The following is a 16,110-nucleotide window of genomic DNA, read 5'->3' on the forward strand; positions in this document are numbered from 1 at the left end:
TGTCCCTTCTTATTTTTGAATTAAAAGTGGCAAAATAAGTACTTATTTTTTACGAAGGTTTCCGGAACGGAGCCTTAAGCAATGTTGAACACTATTCATCATGTTCCCGGTTCTATTTTAATTAATGATCAGAACAGTTCGTCTCTTACAACCTGATGTTTTAGCCGACCCTGCAAAAAATCAACGTAATCAGACAAGCTTGTTTAAATCACACAGTTCCAGTTTCATATTCCTATCAAACTTCTGAATCGAAAATGAGTGATTTTAGTCGTACAGACAAAAACGAACATATTTTTGCCCGTTAAGTCGAATATATCAATTCAAGCTCGATCAACCGCCTTGCTCAGCTCCTTCGACTTGTTTATCACCCCCAGCTAGCTAGCAGCAGCCTGCATATTTTCTGGTGTCAGTAATTCTTTTGTTTTCTGACAACAATTTGTTGGTGTTCTTGTTGGAACCTTGCGACATATTTTCACTGGGGTTTTCATTCTCCTAACTAACGTAACACACATCTTTGACCATGTTGTACGTTTCCCCTTTCTGATTTTTGAGTAATTACCACTTTTCGCATTTTAAAAACAAAAGCAAGCCAGAAACTGATATATAGGTAGATTAATTAAACTACTAAAGCTCAATTACAGCGATGACAAGTTCTGTAAGGCAGGGCGGTTCGCTTGAGTTGCTCAACCGCCCCTTAGCGCCCAGTGCCATGACGCGCTAACGGAACCTCCACTGTGCCGGGGGACAATGAACTCAAATTCTCAACTAGCTACCAAGTAATTTTACAGCTCTCATGCAAAAAATCAAAGATCCAAATAGTAGTAGAAATTTGTGAGCTCGAATTGTAAAGATCAACAGTGGGGCCAAAACTATGATGGTAATTGCATGATTCTGCCAACTGGGTAATTTACCTTTTTCCTAGGTAATTTACAAAAGCCTATGCAGTCCCCTAGATTTTTTAGGGTGAACTCTTTTCGGACCTATTTTAATAATTAAAACTGTCCAATTTTTATATAGTTTGTCGAGAATAGTAACCGCACCAAAAATCATGTCAATTGAAGTTCGATATAATATATACGATTTCATCAAAGTAGTATCTTTTTGTCGAACAACATGCATGTGTTGCAATCAAGTCTGCTAATTTTAATTAGTTTTTCCAAGATAAATATATCTGAACTCATATTGACCGATATTCGATCCATGTGATTTTTTTAATACGGTTGATGTTCTCTAAAAGATGAACTATTACAATCATCAAGACAGGAGAGAGTCAACGTACGTAACTTTCAAACATGACCGCCTTTCCTTTTTTCGGAGATTAGAAAGGATCCTCTCTTGATTAAAAATGCGATGCATCATGCCACTTACAAAGTTTAAAACTCATTGATTATTAGTTTTGATCTTTTCATCATGTCATCTTTATCATAATAGCTTCTCACCAGGTAAATTTTGAGAATCCTTCCAGTTCCAAGCAGTAGATACTGCATTGATGTGCATAAACTGTCCTTTTGTTTCTTTTTCAGGTTTCCTTTCGATAGTAGTAATCAAAATCGTTTGATCTCTTATGTCCCACATAGAAGATATCAGCGTATCTTCCTAAACAAGCAGCTTGATCGATAATCAATAATAATATAAATACGCATCATATTGAACCAAACCGAACTAAACCAACTCGAGTTGTCAGTCTCAGTCAATTAGGATTGGCTACATATAAATCTGCTAGGCTGTTATGTCTATTGAGCTCTGTCAACGCATCGGGTTTCTTGATACCAATGAAGAGAACACTCTAGCATAACTCATATAGACAATATTAGAGTTTGTGTCATAAGGATCTAATGAACTGCTTTACGTATTGCCTGTCAATTACTTAACGCCAACTCTAGTCATTTATCCAGGCTTGGAACCGGTTTTGTGGAGGCGTACGTCGTTTTAAAACCTTACTAATTCCCTCCATTTGTTTTTATCAAAATTTAGTTAAAGTGATCATATATCTAACACTGAGAACCGTGACAGACAAGAAGTGAGACCATATGGGTATAGAATGATAATTAAAATCAATTTTAGACAACAAGTACTGATCGAAGAATATTACCATGGCCGGTCAAGAAAAAACACCAAAAGCAATGGGAATTAGGCATGATGTAACATGTTTAACATTTGTCAACATTCTCGTAAAATTTGACATATTTGTCCCCTCATGGTACATGCATAATTGCATATTATTATTTAACCAGCAAGCCTATGAGAGAGAGAGAGAGAGAGAGAGAGAGAGAGAGATGGGGTCATTCTAGCTCTTGCAAAAAGCATTTCAAATTTTTTAGAAGGAAAATCAAATCATGCTCTTCTCTTGTCGCTGATACAGTTCTTCACATTTAACATTTCTTTTGTACCATTGCAGCATTTATGCGGGCTTGGCTCCTCTCCGGGCTTTTGCGATTCCAAATAAGAAATTGAATTGTCCAGTTTTTTTCTTTAATAATTTCGGATTTTTTCTGCGATCAAACTCTTTTAAGTTTTAGAGCTCGTGAAGAACATAAACCATGTTAATGTAATCGATGAACGTTTTCCAGTGTACCAAAAAAAAGTTATCGATGAACATTAAAAAGTGAATTGTTTTCGATCACCGAAGGAAGCCCAATGAGAGCGCACAAACAAATGAAGGGCCAAATTCCTTTGTAGAATTGGAGAATTATCTGCCCATGCCCTTTGGGGCAAAACTAACGTTTTGGTATCTTGTTCAATTAACGATGAATTCTTTTAATTAATTATTCATCTCGACGAGAAGAGTCTACTAAGTAAAAAATTGACTTAAGGCTAAAAAAAAATCACTTTAGACAAAGAAGTTTGAACTATCGTGAAATTGCATCTGAACTTTTTTCAATTTTTGTCAATATTTTTATACTTTTTTTATTTCTCTCGCCAAGACGAATATAAAGGGCGAAAATTGTGCCAAAAAATTTACTAAAAAGTTACCAAAAGTAAACGAAACCAACCCTTTTGACACGAAATAATTTAGGCCAAACTTTGTAGCACGTAACCTTTTCTAAAAGCTGTCCTGAAAGTCATATAAATCAGGGGTTTCACGTGGATGTAAAACTATCAATATCGTAGAAGTAATTTGAAATTAATTTTGAGTGGGTCATACTACCTATACCAACTAATATTAAAAATCAAGCAAATGAACCCCAAAAGAGCCCATAACCTAATTAAAGAGCTTGAAGGCTGTGAATCAAGATCCTCTCATGCGATGTTTCTTCACATGTGACCCTCATATGATGTAAAATATAGAGTTCGTTACGGTCTCGGTTGACGATTAAGCCATTAATTTTGTAAGGCTCAATATGTTTATGATCTATTAAAGAAAATCAAGTTAATCGGAAATCGTTGAGAGGGCTTGATTATCGAGGAAATGCAAAGTCAGACTAGATATCTATTTCTCTTGTATAGCAACTGCATATGCTTTGTTCAGGTGGATACTAATAGTTAATTTGATTTTTGCACGTATGGATGATGTACACTTTGAGGCTCACAGAATGAATGGTTCAGATAGTAAAGTAAAAACATGATGGTTCTTTCTTCTTCTTCTTTTTTTAACGGAGAAAAAAGATTAATTCTATTCATCGAATGTAACAGATACATAGATTAAAAGGAGCGAGAGCACAACAAAATATGTCACTTGAGCATCAAGAGGCTACAAGGATGACAATAGATCAATCAACATATAGCCAAGAAAAACCAAGCCCAAAAAAAGAACCTAAACCCTAACTACAGATCTCTCTGCCTACACAAAACTTGCACCAACAGCCCCTACGTCAAACCAAAACACCCAAAAACACTTTATTTCGGCATCTCACTGAATATCAGGCTTACTGAATGAACAACTCGGATAGTCAAGTGAAAACATCAGGCGTACAGAAGGAAACAACTCGGATTGTACTCAAGTGAAAACATGATGGGGGTGGTTCTTATTTTTTGATTTCACGTGAATCATCACTTGAGAGGATGATCTAATGAACACCTATGGTGGTACTATACTACTATATTGCATATCTGATGCCCATAATTTTGTCCCCAAAAAATAGTCATGGAAAACAAATAAAGCTGGTTTTATATAATCATTTCATTCACTAAGCCCACTTTCTTTTTTTTATTTTGATGGGTACAGAAAAGTTTGTGGATTTCAATGGGAAAATGCTAATGAGAAAAGAAAAAACTAAAAGTTAGAAAACCATAAGCACTTGTCTGCTGTGATTAAGATTGGTGTTACTAAAATAATAACACTTTTTAGTTACGTATTATAAATCCCTATCATCAACAACTCTTTTGTTCGCCGTGAGTGGAAAACATAATTGATATCATATGAACGATCTAATCGTCGCATATGAAGACCCAGAATGGGGATGCTGTCAAGTGGGTGCTGAGTAGCCGATTCAGTTTTTTATCTCGACAATCGACGGCTCGGATCTTAACCGAGCAAAAGACGATTCAAACCTGTATGCGTTCAGATTTAATCCGAGCTGTCCGTGCCGAGATAAACGACCGAATGCCGCTTGGCAGCACCATGAAGACCCTGCTTTACCTAAAAATGAGGATAAGTTTTAAAAAATCGAAAGGATGACAAGAATAATTCGTTTATTATGGCTTTCGCCTAACCTTGTTAGGTACTGTACTACACTTTTCTAGAAGAGAAGAAAATTGTAGTATGCGTTTCTAGGGAATCAAAATAATCTCATGTAATAATTCCTCGTGTACATCTTAATCCAATAATACAATCATTAACTAACGGACAAAACTAAAATTCAGTAATTGAAGAGAACTAAATTCGCCTAACCTTGCATCTAATGTTGTTCAGTAGACTTTAACTAAATTGATCTCCTTCAAGAGTTTAAATTCTCTCCGGACATTGACAGCTATGTCAAAAGTTGAGTTCTAGACGAAAAAATAGACGGTCTGGATCTGTCAACAGTTTTTTTTAAGTTAAACTGTCCATATCCGTTCATTTTTTCGTCTAAAAACTCTACTTTTGACATACCTATCGATGTCCGGACAAGCAGATTTCTTGTGTAGATACTTTATTTTATAGGCTCTACAAAATGCACAATTTGAATTATCCAAAAAAATGCGCGAAGGGAACCCACGGGGGTGGCGGAAAACCACCATTCTCTAGCTCATCCGGACAAAATTTACAGTCCTTGTTCAACTCATAGAAGAGGGGAAGCCTTTGCCCTTTGCCTTTGATTGCATTCAACAACCCCTCATTTATCAGTGAAGGTTTTCTCTCTCAATTTCAAATCTGAGAGTTTCTTTGTGCTGTCCCCCTATTTTCCTTTCTCTTGATTTCTCCTTCACCACTGAAGTACGTGCCCGTTCAAATTCCGACAGTGGTTGTGGTGGTGGTGATGGTGATGGTTCCCTGACAAAGGAAGGTGGCAATCCAATGACGAATTGAGATCGATCGGGTTGCCGGCCTAGCTTCTATGAGTGTTTGGTATTATAGTTGTAAATTGCCCCCGAGTTTGTCTTCAACTTGTCTTATATGGAGGCGTAATTGACACCCTTTTAAACCATCGAGTAAACCTACTTGCTAGTTGCCTCTACTTTATGTTAGAACTGCTATATACAATAAGGATGTTGCTAATGCCACAACTGTTTTTGTTTTTGTCAAAACTTACAAGACTTTTATAAATGCACTCCAGTTTTGGCACAGAGTACAAGGCTTTTATGCACTCCAATTTTGGTACAAAAAAAAACAGTTTTGGCGTTAATTTTTCAAAACTTTGATTTTAAGGAACCCATTTTTGTAGAAATGATAGGTCCATTAAATTTATGTATGTGGTCCATTAATTTTTCAAAAATGATAGGTCTGGGAGTATTTCTGACTAATTCTGAGGGAGATGGTAAACCTTTACATTAAATTGATGGCACATGTGATAAGTTGAAAAGTCACTTACAACAAGTGAATCCCAAAGGGCAATTCAAAATTTAGGTTTTCTATAACTATTTTCTTTTGATTTTAAGGAAACCCATTTTGTAGAGAATTACTCGTAATTAATTGATTATCGATCATTACTCGATTTAATGAGATGACAATTTGAAAGTTAATTGACTATTACTCTTCAAGTTTGGAGACTGAGAAAGTTGAACCAAAATGGTATAGCAAGTTAATTTGTTACCTCCCTTGGAATTTTAGCCTTTTGTTGCCATGACCCTTCAACAAAAGCTCCCTCGGAGATCGATGTATGCTCTTAAATATCTACGAAGAACATTTACTACGATAAGATGTGAAATAAGGGAACTAGCGCGAAAACCAACTGTGGCTAACTCAATTAGCCAGTACTTCTGTATCTCCGTGGGAGGTTGAGAGTTCGAATATGCTCACCTACATGTGAGCGTCATCTCTCTTGCATTTGTTGGGATTAATATTTTTTGCTTACTGGGGCTATTAATTGGATTGAGCTTATAGTGATTGGGAACTTGTTTTCATTTCCATTTAATTTTAATACTTGTATTCTCTACGATCGCTTGTAAAAAAAAAGAACAGAAAAGAAAAGGGAACTAGCGCGAAATATATTGGTAATCAGTATAATATTTTTAGACGGTTTTCGCCTAAATTACATTTGAATTTTGAGACAATGATGGCTTTATACATTTTTTGGGTCAAACTATTTGGTATTCAACACTTGTTTCGATGAGAAAAATAAATTAATAAATATAAAAATATGAATTGAAGTAAAAATTTAAGGGAAAAAAATAAAAAGACTCACGAAATCTCACATGTACGTGGGTTCCACTTGTGTATGACCCCCATGAATGTGAGAGGGTTGTCATTGGTAGGCCGTTTACGGAACGTGAAATAAGTATTTATTTTTTAAGAAGGCAATTTGAAACTCAAAAATGATGGACTTATTGAAATCTAAAAATATGCAATATGGATTTAGTTTAAAAGATCTCATTGAGATCTTTAATACGGTGCAAAAAAAATCAAAAAATTATTTTTCGTTTACATTATTTTTTAGTTTGAAAATGTGAAATAAGTACTTATTTTTTAAGAAGGTGTTCTGGAACGGGCTCTTACACTTCTGTTAATCTAAATTAGTTTGATGCAAAACTAGTAAAATACAGTACTCCGTATTAATTAAAGAGGACAACAGGAAAGACAATAATGCACCTAATTTTGGAGTAATTCCAAACGGGCATATTAGCAGTCAACTACTCCTATATATCATCATCAACTTCAACGATCTTCAAAGATTTGAACATAATTTCCTTAACTCTAGTCTCGAAGAGTTATTGTAAAATTGGACAGAGTGCAGTGGAGTGGTCCCAATGGCCCCAACAATAGATATGATCGTGTTTTAAAAGGCAATTGCAACTAGGTTAAATAGGGTTGTGACCGATGTCGGATCAACTTAATTTAGTACTTTTGACTAATGTACAATACGGTCGGATCACAAGATAAACGCCTTGGGTTATTGGATGAACCCAATAGTGGGCCAAATTAACCGGAATGCAAAATTCCAGAATTGCCGAGAAGCACGATTGGTACAACAAGAGGTACCTGTAGCGCGCTAATACACCACGGGAGTGTAGTGCACCTCGGTGTGCTCCACCAAAATCTCATTATTGCGATACAAACCGTTCAACTTGTAGAGTTTGTTATAACAAACGCTATGTTTGTTTTGAAAATTCTATAGTAAGATCAAATTTTAACGGTGATTATGCGTCACAAGTAAATAACTTGTAGAATTTTGCTGAACCATTGGTTTTTCTAGGGTTTCTTATACACGTCTTTCTAGGTTCGTTTTAGGGTCTCAAAATCCTTTTGCATGGTCTCTAATAAAATTTCTCTCTCTCTCTCTCTCCACTCATTACTCTCGAAAACCTCCCTCAAAATCCAAACCAAACAGGACGTCCCAACACCATCAAACTGTTTAAACATTAACGCGGACTCCCCGTCAATAAGTGACACTATAAGATTGCAACTCAGTAAATCCGACGTTGTTGGGATTCTCTGGACGTGATTTTGGCTATTATTTGTTATATATTTTGTCTCATTTGCTTTCTTTTATCTGGTCAATCTCGACAGTTTTTTGGTTACCAACAAGAAAATAAGCAATGCCTTGGTCTGTCTGTAAACAATAATAAGACAATAATCAAATATGGAATGATAAGATTAAAAAATAAAAAAGAGGGAAGGAATTAGAACGAGACCAAAAATGTGAAACTTTTGATACAATATTGCTACAACACCAATTTTCTGGACACAAATATGTCCGGAGTTGTCAGATACGAGTAAATCCCATGTTCATCGAATGATACGTAACACATTTGTGTTTGGTTATGAGCCGGATATTTGTGTCGTTTAGCACATTGTTGTTTTTATAGCGTGCGTAAGAGCATCCGCAACAGCCTCGCCATCCCCTCCAAAACGTGGTTTTGCCGAGAAAAACCCTCAAGAACCTGACCCAGCAGACTAGCCTCCCTCCTCGCCACTCTCTTCCGCTACAGTAACTTGCTAGGGCTGGCGAGTTTCTGTAGCCTCTCTCTCTCTCTCTCAAGTTGCGGGACAACGGCGTCAATGATCATCATCAGATCTCTACCTCTCTACCTCGTCAGCGGTGTCATCTCCGATCATGAACAACTCCAGTAGTGAACATCTCTACCTCTCCTTAACAGTGATGATCAACTCCAATCTTGAGCAACTCTTTGATTCCATCCGATCGTGAACAGCTCAAAGTTGTCGCCTCTACTTTCCCATCGTCTCCTTCGTTCATGGTAATCACTGATGTGTTAATTTCCGTCGTGATGATCTCCGTCCTCGGTGATGATCTCCGTCGTCAGTGGTGATCTCCATCTTCCACGTGAAATTGGGGATTTTTGGATCTCTTTGTAAACCATAATTTTACTAAATGGCTAGACTGTTGGGTTCCTCAATTATTTGGTGACTAGCCAAAGCAGAATTTGGCATATTTCACTTGCCAAAATGGCTAGGAACTGTTGCGGATGCTCTAACAAACTGAGAAATTTTTGGGTGCCGAGCAGGCACCACGTGGTGCCCAAGCAGCGCATCCAAGTCGCCCATTTCGATTTTGGACGGCTCGGATTTGAAAAGAGAAAGAGGAGAGAGAGTGGTGGGGTGAGAAGAGAGAAAGAGGCTTTCAATCTAGGCCGTCCAACACACTTTTGAACGACCCGGATAGACTGCTCGGACACCACATGAACACTGCCACGTGGTACGTGGCACCCAAAAATTTCTCCTAACAAACTATTACTAGTAGACAAGTAATGAAATGGGAGCCGACAGCCAAAACCTTAGACTACTCCAGCCTACCAACAAGAAATGCCAAGTTAACAACCACAATTTTTGTTTATTTTGAACGGCAACCACCATAAATTGAAGCAAAACAAAACCAGAGTAGACCCTACTGTTCCTCAACCACAATTTCAGTAACACACTTTAGAGGCTTGCTTTAATGAGAGCTATCCTTCAAGTATGAGAAATAATAATCAACCTCCTGTGGTTTCTATGTGTGTTTCACCGATAATTCAGATCGACAATTGTCTGTCCAAACACGCGATGAAATGAGCAAAAAAAGACTTATATCAAACAATTCACCCTTTGTGGTAATAGAAAATAATAATGAAAGTATCAACTCTCGTTTATTTTGAATCAATAACTCTTTTTCCCATTGGAGGAGTATTTTGATCAAAAAGGTGAAATCTCTTGATAGATATCTATCTTTTTACTACCGGCAAGAACATCTTTTTTGTCAGAAATGTAAATTGAGAGTTATTTTATTACGTATTTATTCTATTTTTAAAAAGAGTGAACTTATCAAGCCTAGTTCCGCTAAGATTTTTATTTTTTAAGTACTTATTTTTTACTGTACGAGACAAGTCATTCTCTTATAATACATCACATTTAATTCAAAAAAATAAGTAATTATTCTTCTTAGAAGAACAGAGCACACTTTTGGCTAATTCTATTACATGTTTGGTCAAAGAAAATTATTGTTTGAGTGTCTATAAAATAAACATTGAAACAAAAGGGAGTTAATAGTCATTTCTCACGCGTGTGAGTACTTATCATTAAAGCAAACCTTACGGGGTGTCGATGAGATTTACTCAAATAAGAACCCGGTGGGGACAGCCAAATTTTGCCAGTCATTTTCTAGCAAGATCTTCTGGAACTAGCGTGCTAGTGCCGCCCCCATCTATGCTTTTACTTCCTTGGTTTCAAGATTTTTGTTCCTTCGAGAATCTATTACTAACATTTTAAGGTCCCGTTCTTATTTTTTAAGTACTTATTTCTTTTTTTTCAAGATATGTCATTTTCTCACAATACATCACATTTAATTCAAAAAATAAGTACTTATTTTTTCTTATTATTCAAATAAATACTACTACTAGTTATTTTCTTCACAAAGAAAAGAAAAAGGGACTGAAACCAGATTTTAAAAAAAGCCCAACAGGCACTGTTTGGTGGCCCTCCTTTTTCCCCTCCTTTTCACAAGCATGTGTTCCCACAAGTCATTTTCTGTGCACATAGAGATTCCAGTTAGGCCTAGCAATAGAAAAATCATACCTTTTCAAAAAGCAAAAAGGAGAAACAAAAAGTAGTGGGAACATTACCAGCTACAAACAAGATTCACTTTCTTCATTAAGAGAGAACCAAAAGCAGGAGAAGTGCAACATCACAAGGTCTCATTTAAGCAACTAGAAAAAGACATCAAAAAAAGCTCCGAAAAGCTACCAGTTGTAATGATAATAAAACATATTTTCTGAATTCATCTCTCTCTCTCTCTATCATCAACCTTGTGTAAAGAGGCCTGTCTTCAGCTTTTTCTCCCTCTTCTTTCTCTCTCTCTCTCTATCACCTAAAAAGTTAGAACCCCAAAAAACCCAGTTCCGAAAGGGTCAGATCTACCTATTTTGAACTATTACAAAGCCTAGTCCCCCCAGCTTTCTTTAAATTACTCTTCCTTGTTCATCACCTTCAGAGCCCCAGCAAGATGTAGTAAACCAGAGTGATTGGAAGAGCTATTAACATCCCGAAAATGACCCTGCCAGCCAAAAAACCAAACCACAGTATTAAAGACCAGCTATCATCAATTTGGTTTTCCTGTTGAGTAACCTATACGCATGCATGGTACAATGCATTTAAATGCAGATATACAATGCTTGTTGGATTTTGATTTGGTTGTTCTTTTTGGCGAGAAATTGGATCTTCTTTCTTGAACTTATATAGATATTAGTTTGACCTTCGAGAGCAAGTCTAGTAGTACAACATCGTGTGAGTTGGCTGGGTCCCTGATCTGCATAGACCAAGGGCGAACACTCATCGTTTAAGGCCGTTGTGTGTGTGAGTATGTGTCCGTGTTTGTGTGTAACAATTTGAACAATTGTAGCAAGGCATGATCGATCATTGAAAAAAATTCCCACCCAACTGCAACAATCATTCAGTGCCCCGTCATCATGTTGCACAAATTCTTATAGTACAAGTGTTGAGTTAGTAGACTTCCTCTTAAATCTTCTTCCTTTTTTCCTCCACAAATCTGAAGATTCAATAACAGCTTAAGATTCTTTAACCAAGAAAAAAAAAATTAACTGCTGAGATTTTCACATTGGTGGCATGCTGCAACTCACTCTTGCGAAGCTAAACCATGCATCAAAGCTAGCAATGCTTACATGAAAGAGAGAAATAACAGATGCATATAATATAACAACTGAGGCATGCATTGGAATATTGCTTGACAGATATATGAAAGAAAAGGTAGGAAAGGTTTGAGTGCGAACCCAGTGCTTAGTATGTCAGGATGAACATTGTATTCCTTGGCAAAGACAAAAGGGACAATTCCTTGTGGAAGAGCTGCCTGAAAATTTGAAAACAACATTGGTGACATCAAAATTCCGAGTTCCAAAAGTAGGCAAATCGATCAGATAGCATTCTGTATTTTCGATTCCTAACCTGCACAATTGCAATGTGCAATAGTGTTCCGCGTAGTCCAACAGCAATTGAAGCGGCAGCCATGACAGCTGGACCAGTGAGAAACCGAACGGCCATGGCAAAGGTGGCGATCGTGTTCCCACAAGCAATGATTCTGGGCTGTAAAGCCATGAACAAACCTGCATTTGGATGTAAACATTAACATCCACACTGTAAAGAGGAGCAACAACTTCTCCACTGGAGATTTATGAAATCGTATTGAAATGGGATTTTACTAATTAACTTACCAAGACTAAACATGGCCATTCCAAGACCTGCATCAGACAAAATGGCTATGGATTTGGCTACTATGGCAGGCATAACAACCCCCCATCTACAAAGATCACAAACAATAGTCAGAGGCCGAAAACAATAAGGCTATGATTCCGATCAAAAAAAAGAAAAGAGGCTGTGATTGGATCTGTGATCAAGGTAGCATTGCGGAAATTGCCAAAAAGGGAAAATGTATGCACATAGTACATGTCTAAATTTCTCTTATCGTTTCCCTTCTGTTCTTTCAATGCCACAGATCAAAGATCCAATCACAGTCTGATGGTTACCAAATATAAGTGAATGGTTGGATTTTGCATACTTGAATGAGACTAACGACCAGGTTAGACCAATGAGGCTGGAATAAGTGTTTGGATTCCTAATGAGCTTCCTCCACACCATTATCAGAATAAGTCTGGTCATAACACTAGCAGGTGGCATTGCAGTCGGCTTCGAATCCCCTTGATCACCATTCTTGGGGTGGAGCTCAGCCGTGGAGCTTGAACCCAGCTTAGAGAGCACTGGTCCTTCTCGGTCAGTCCCATTCGCACCGGTTCGATTTCCGAAACTAAACTCGTCACGACGGTATTCATCATAATCTATATCATTAAGATAGATTGGATCACTAACTAATACTATAACTTTAAACGAATGGATGTTAAGTAGGAGACAAATACTACCAGAAATTCAGGAAATGTGCAATGAAAAGCAAGAACAAGAAGCCCATACTTGCCGACAAACAAATTAGGAAATCGACATAACAACAAAAACCCAACAAAAACAATCTACACTTAGCATGCAAATAAGGCCAGATAAACACAAGTCCAACAACAGATTCAACAAGACAAATTTACTTACATCAAAAATAGGATAACTTCAAGATTATATAGGAAATCAAGGGACAATCATAGGTAAACAACAAAACAAGAGGGGAAAAAAAACAATCTATCAAAGGAAGCATCCAAAGCAAACAAAGCCCATCAGTTAACAGAGTCAAAGTTTCAAGCGTTCAAACCTTTAGGGTGTGTTACACCACCGCCAAGCTCATTCCCATACTCACCGCCTCTGAACACATGAATCCCTCCCTCCGACACCGGCGAAGCGCTCGAGCTCCAAACAAACATGTGAAGATCTTTTCCCCCCTCGGCCCCATTTGCCTTCTTCTTCGCTCCCGGACCCGACACCGGAGAGAAAATCCCGGCACTCGCCGGTGCAGGGTACCCTGTAGCCCCCTGTCCGTACGCAACCCCGTTAGCCCTAGAATGGTTCCCAAAACCCCCACCACCTCCACCACTCTCTTCATCAAAAGCCAAGTTCCCAAAATTGGATTGCCTAGGACTCACATTACTTGCATTCTTCCCATTCACCATTGAGTAGAAATCAGTGTGGTTAAAACTAGAACCCCTTGGAGTAGGGTTCCTTGATGACTGCAGAGAGTAAATCTCTGCATTTGTCAAGTTTGATGGCCGTGGAGTCAATGAGACACCAGAGTTAGGCCCATGGGACCTCCTAGAGAAGATTTCAGACCTAGAACTAGTGGATTTCCTCACAGTGACATGGAGTTTACCATCTTCCCCAACCTCAGCCTCAGTCTGCAAAGGCTCTTTACCATCTAAAGACAGAATATCAGAGTCAACCCTGAAAGAGATGATAGAGCCAGCAGTATCTGGGAACTGCTCAGCAATGAGAAGCCTAGCTCCTCTATACTCAAACAAGAACAACATCAAGGTATACCAAATAATGCATTGTAGGACAACTATTTGGACCATGAGAGTTCCTGAGGCATCACCATACATGCCTTTCAACAGAGGTATGCCCATCACAAGAGTGTTTGGCAGCGTGGACAGAGAGAATAGAGTGATGGACCACTCAAGAGAGCCTCTGGAGCTGAACCTTGACCAGAATGATAGAACAACAAGGACTATGATTTTCTGGAGGGAGTCAGCAGCTATGAACCTGAGGTTCATGGCGTAAGGATCGTTTGTGGAGATGAAGTGGAAGGAAAGGAGAGGGACTGCAAATAGGGCCACAAAGCGGTTGATGCCTGAGCACTGGTCAGGGGTAAAGATTTTCCACCATTTCACTGACCCATAGGCTAAAATCATGGCGACGTATAGTGGAACAACTGCTGTGAGGACATGGTACAGGTCCACGAGTTTGATCATTTTTCTTGCTTTTTTTCTTTTTTCAGGGTTTCAAGGGTTTGGAATGAGGGTTTTGGAGGTGTGAGGAAAACCAGGCGAGAAAATGGGGTGAATCACAAAACCCAGATGAGAAAATGGGAGAATCAAAAAAACCCAGATGAGGAAATGGGAGAATCTGAAAAACCCAGGGGGGGTTTCCCAGTTAATGTAAGAAAATCTGGGTTTTTCCCTCAGTTTGAAGTTGTTTATTTCAAGAACAACCCAAAATAGTGTTAGGCAGGGTATTTAATGAGACGAACAAAGAAATACCCAGGAGAGAATAAGGAAGAAATCTACCCGTTGCTCATAGGTGTGTGGAAAGGTGGAGCTTAGAAGATGGGTAGAACGGCGGTACAGATTCAATAAAGACAGGAGACCTAATCGCCGGCGAGGGTAGAGAGAGAGGAAGAGAAGGAGAGAGAAGGAGTGGGGAGTAGGAGTGGGCTTGGCCACGAGTGAAAGTGTACAATATTTATGGGAAATTAATGGCAGACAAAGAAATAAAAGCTGAGGGCTTTAGAGCCAGCAGTTTTATAGGCTTTTGATGGACAGGGGAAACACTCTTTATACACTCGCAGGGATGGTGATGAGTTATTATTCAAAAGTCCGAGAGCACCATTATATGATTCTCCGGACTACTCTAGAACACAGACTTACGTGGGATTCATAGATTTTAGTCGTGAACTTACACGAGAATATTTGGTTATGAAGTGGTTTGAAACATCATGTAGTGGTACTCCCGAACTATCCAACATTTCCAATACATTGGAGAGAGAAAGAGAGGATATTGCAAGGGCTAATTTCACTTTTCTTCCCTAGACTATCACGAGTTCGTATACTTTTAGTCCCTTGACTATTAATTTTGCTTTTGATGTCCCTAAAGTTCTTAATTTTAGCCCATAAAGTACAATAGAGGATTTCTGTTTCAATCATAACCAAAAAACATGCTGGATCAATACAATTGAGCCAACTCCGTGGATGCAGAGAAAAAAAGCTTCGGGGATGTGATGGGTCAAATTAATACTTTGGGGACACAAAACTAAAAAATGTGATAGTTCAAGTGATAAAAGTGATATTGACCCTGCATTGCAATGGAAAAGAACGTCACTCTCCATGAGGAAGGGAAAGACCAAACCGCATCGGGGAGAAAAGGAAAGGAGAGAAAGCGAAAGCAAAAACATCAGAAAAAGGGAGAGAGAAAGCTCTGTTTTTTTTCTTTTTTTTTATAATTGGATTTTCGTGCCAACTTACACACACCTCGACTAATTTTGGGCTTTGAAAGTAATGATCGGGCAAAATCGCCAGTGACCCCTAAGTTTGGAATGTTTGGTCTCCGTGAAAATAAAACCTGTAAGCTCATAAAGAAACACTTTTTTTTTTTTCACAATTACATGGCCAAACCCGAAAAGGTTGAAAGAAAGCTCAGTTGAGAAGGCCAAACAAGATTCTCTCCACTGTAGAGAATATTTACAAAAATTGTAGTGTTTGTAGTGTTTGTATCCATTATTATACAAACTGACACATGAATATAGTTTGCCTTTGTCGTTAGTCTATGGTCACAAAATAAGAAAATTTTAACTAAAGCTACTGGCTTAAATGACATATTGGAATACGTAAAGGAAATATATATTTGAAAAGTTTTATAGATATGCGTAGTACGTGTATTAAATT

General features: G+C 38.0%; 1 protein-coding gene across 2 annotated transcripts; it reads right to left on the reverse strand.

The window, feature by feature from the left end:
* Positions 1-10,636: 10,636 nt before the first annotated feature.
* Positions 10,637-15,027, reverse strand: LOC131319148 (probable auxin efflux carrier component 1b). Of its 2 annotated transcripts, XM_058349291.1 has the most exons (6): positions 13,272-15,027; positions 12,579-12,855; positions 12,235-12,320; positions 11,969-12,126; positions 11,797-11,873; positions 10,637-11,063 (listed from the first exon to the last, which is right to left on the reverse strand). In XM_058349291.1, exons 1-6 carry the CDS (start codon positions 14,419-14,421, stop codon positions 10,997-10,999), a joined length of 1,815 nt encoding a protein of 604 aa, XP_058205274.1. In that variant the 5' UTR covers positions 14,422-15,027; the 3' UTR covers positions 10,637-10,996. The 2 variants fall into 2 exon arrangements, with proteins under 2 accessions (XP_058205274.1, XP_058205273.1); XM_058349290.1 differs by having other exon boundaries at positions 10,637-11,873.
* Positions 15,028-16,110: the final 1,083 nt, after the last annotated feature.

This window comes from Rhododendron vialii, chromosome 3a (genome assembly GCF_030253575.1).
Source record: "Rhododendron vialii isolate Sample 1 chromosome 3a, ASM3025357v1".
In the NCBI taxonomy this organism is placed as follows: domain Eukaryota; kingdom Viridiplantae; phylum Streptophyta; class Magnoliopsida; order Ericales; family Ericaceae; genus Rhododendron; species Rhododendron vialii.

What these genes read in the sequence shown, in the direction of transcription:
- LOC131319148 (XM_058349290.1), bottom strand. Translation starts at nt 14,421, where the DNA reads ATGATCAAACTCGTGGACCTGTACCATGTCCTCACAGCAGTTGTTCCA. An exon ending in TGGTGTAACACACCCTAAAG is followed by an intron (nt 12,856 to 13,271) that starts GTTTGAACGCTT and finishes TTAATGATATAG; the next exon opens with ATTATGATGAATACCGTCGT. An exon ending in AATGGCCATGTTTAGTCTTG is followed by an intron (nt 12,127 to 12,234) that starts GTAAGTTAATTA and finishes ATCCAAATGCAG; the next exon opens with GTTTGTTCATGGCTTTACAG.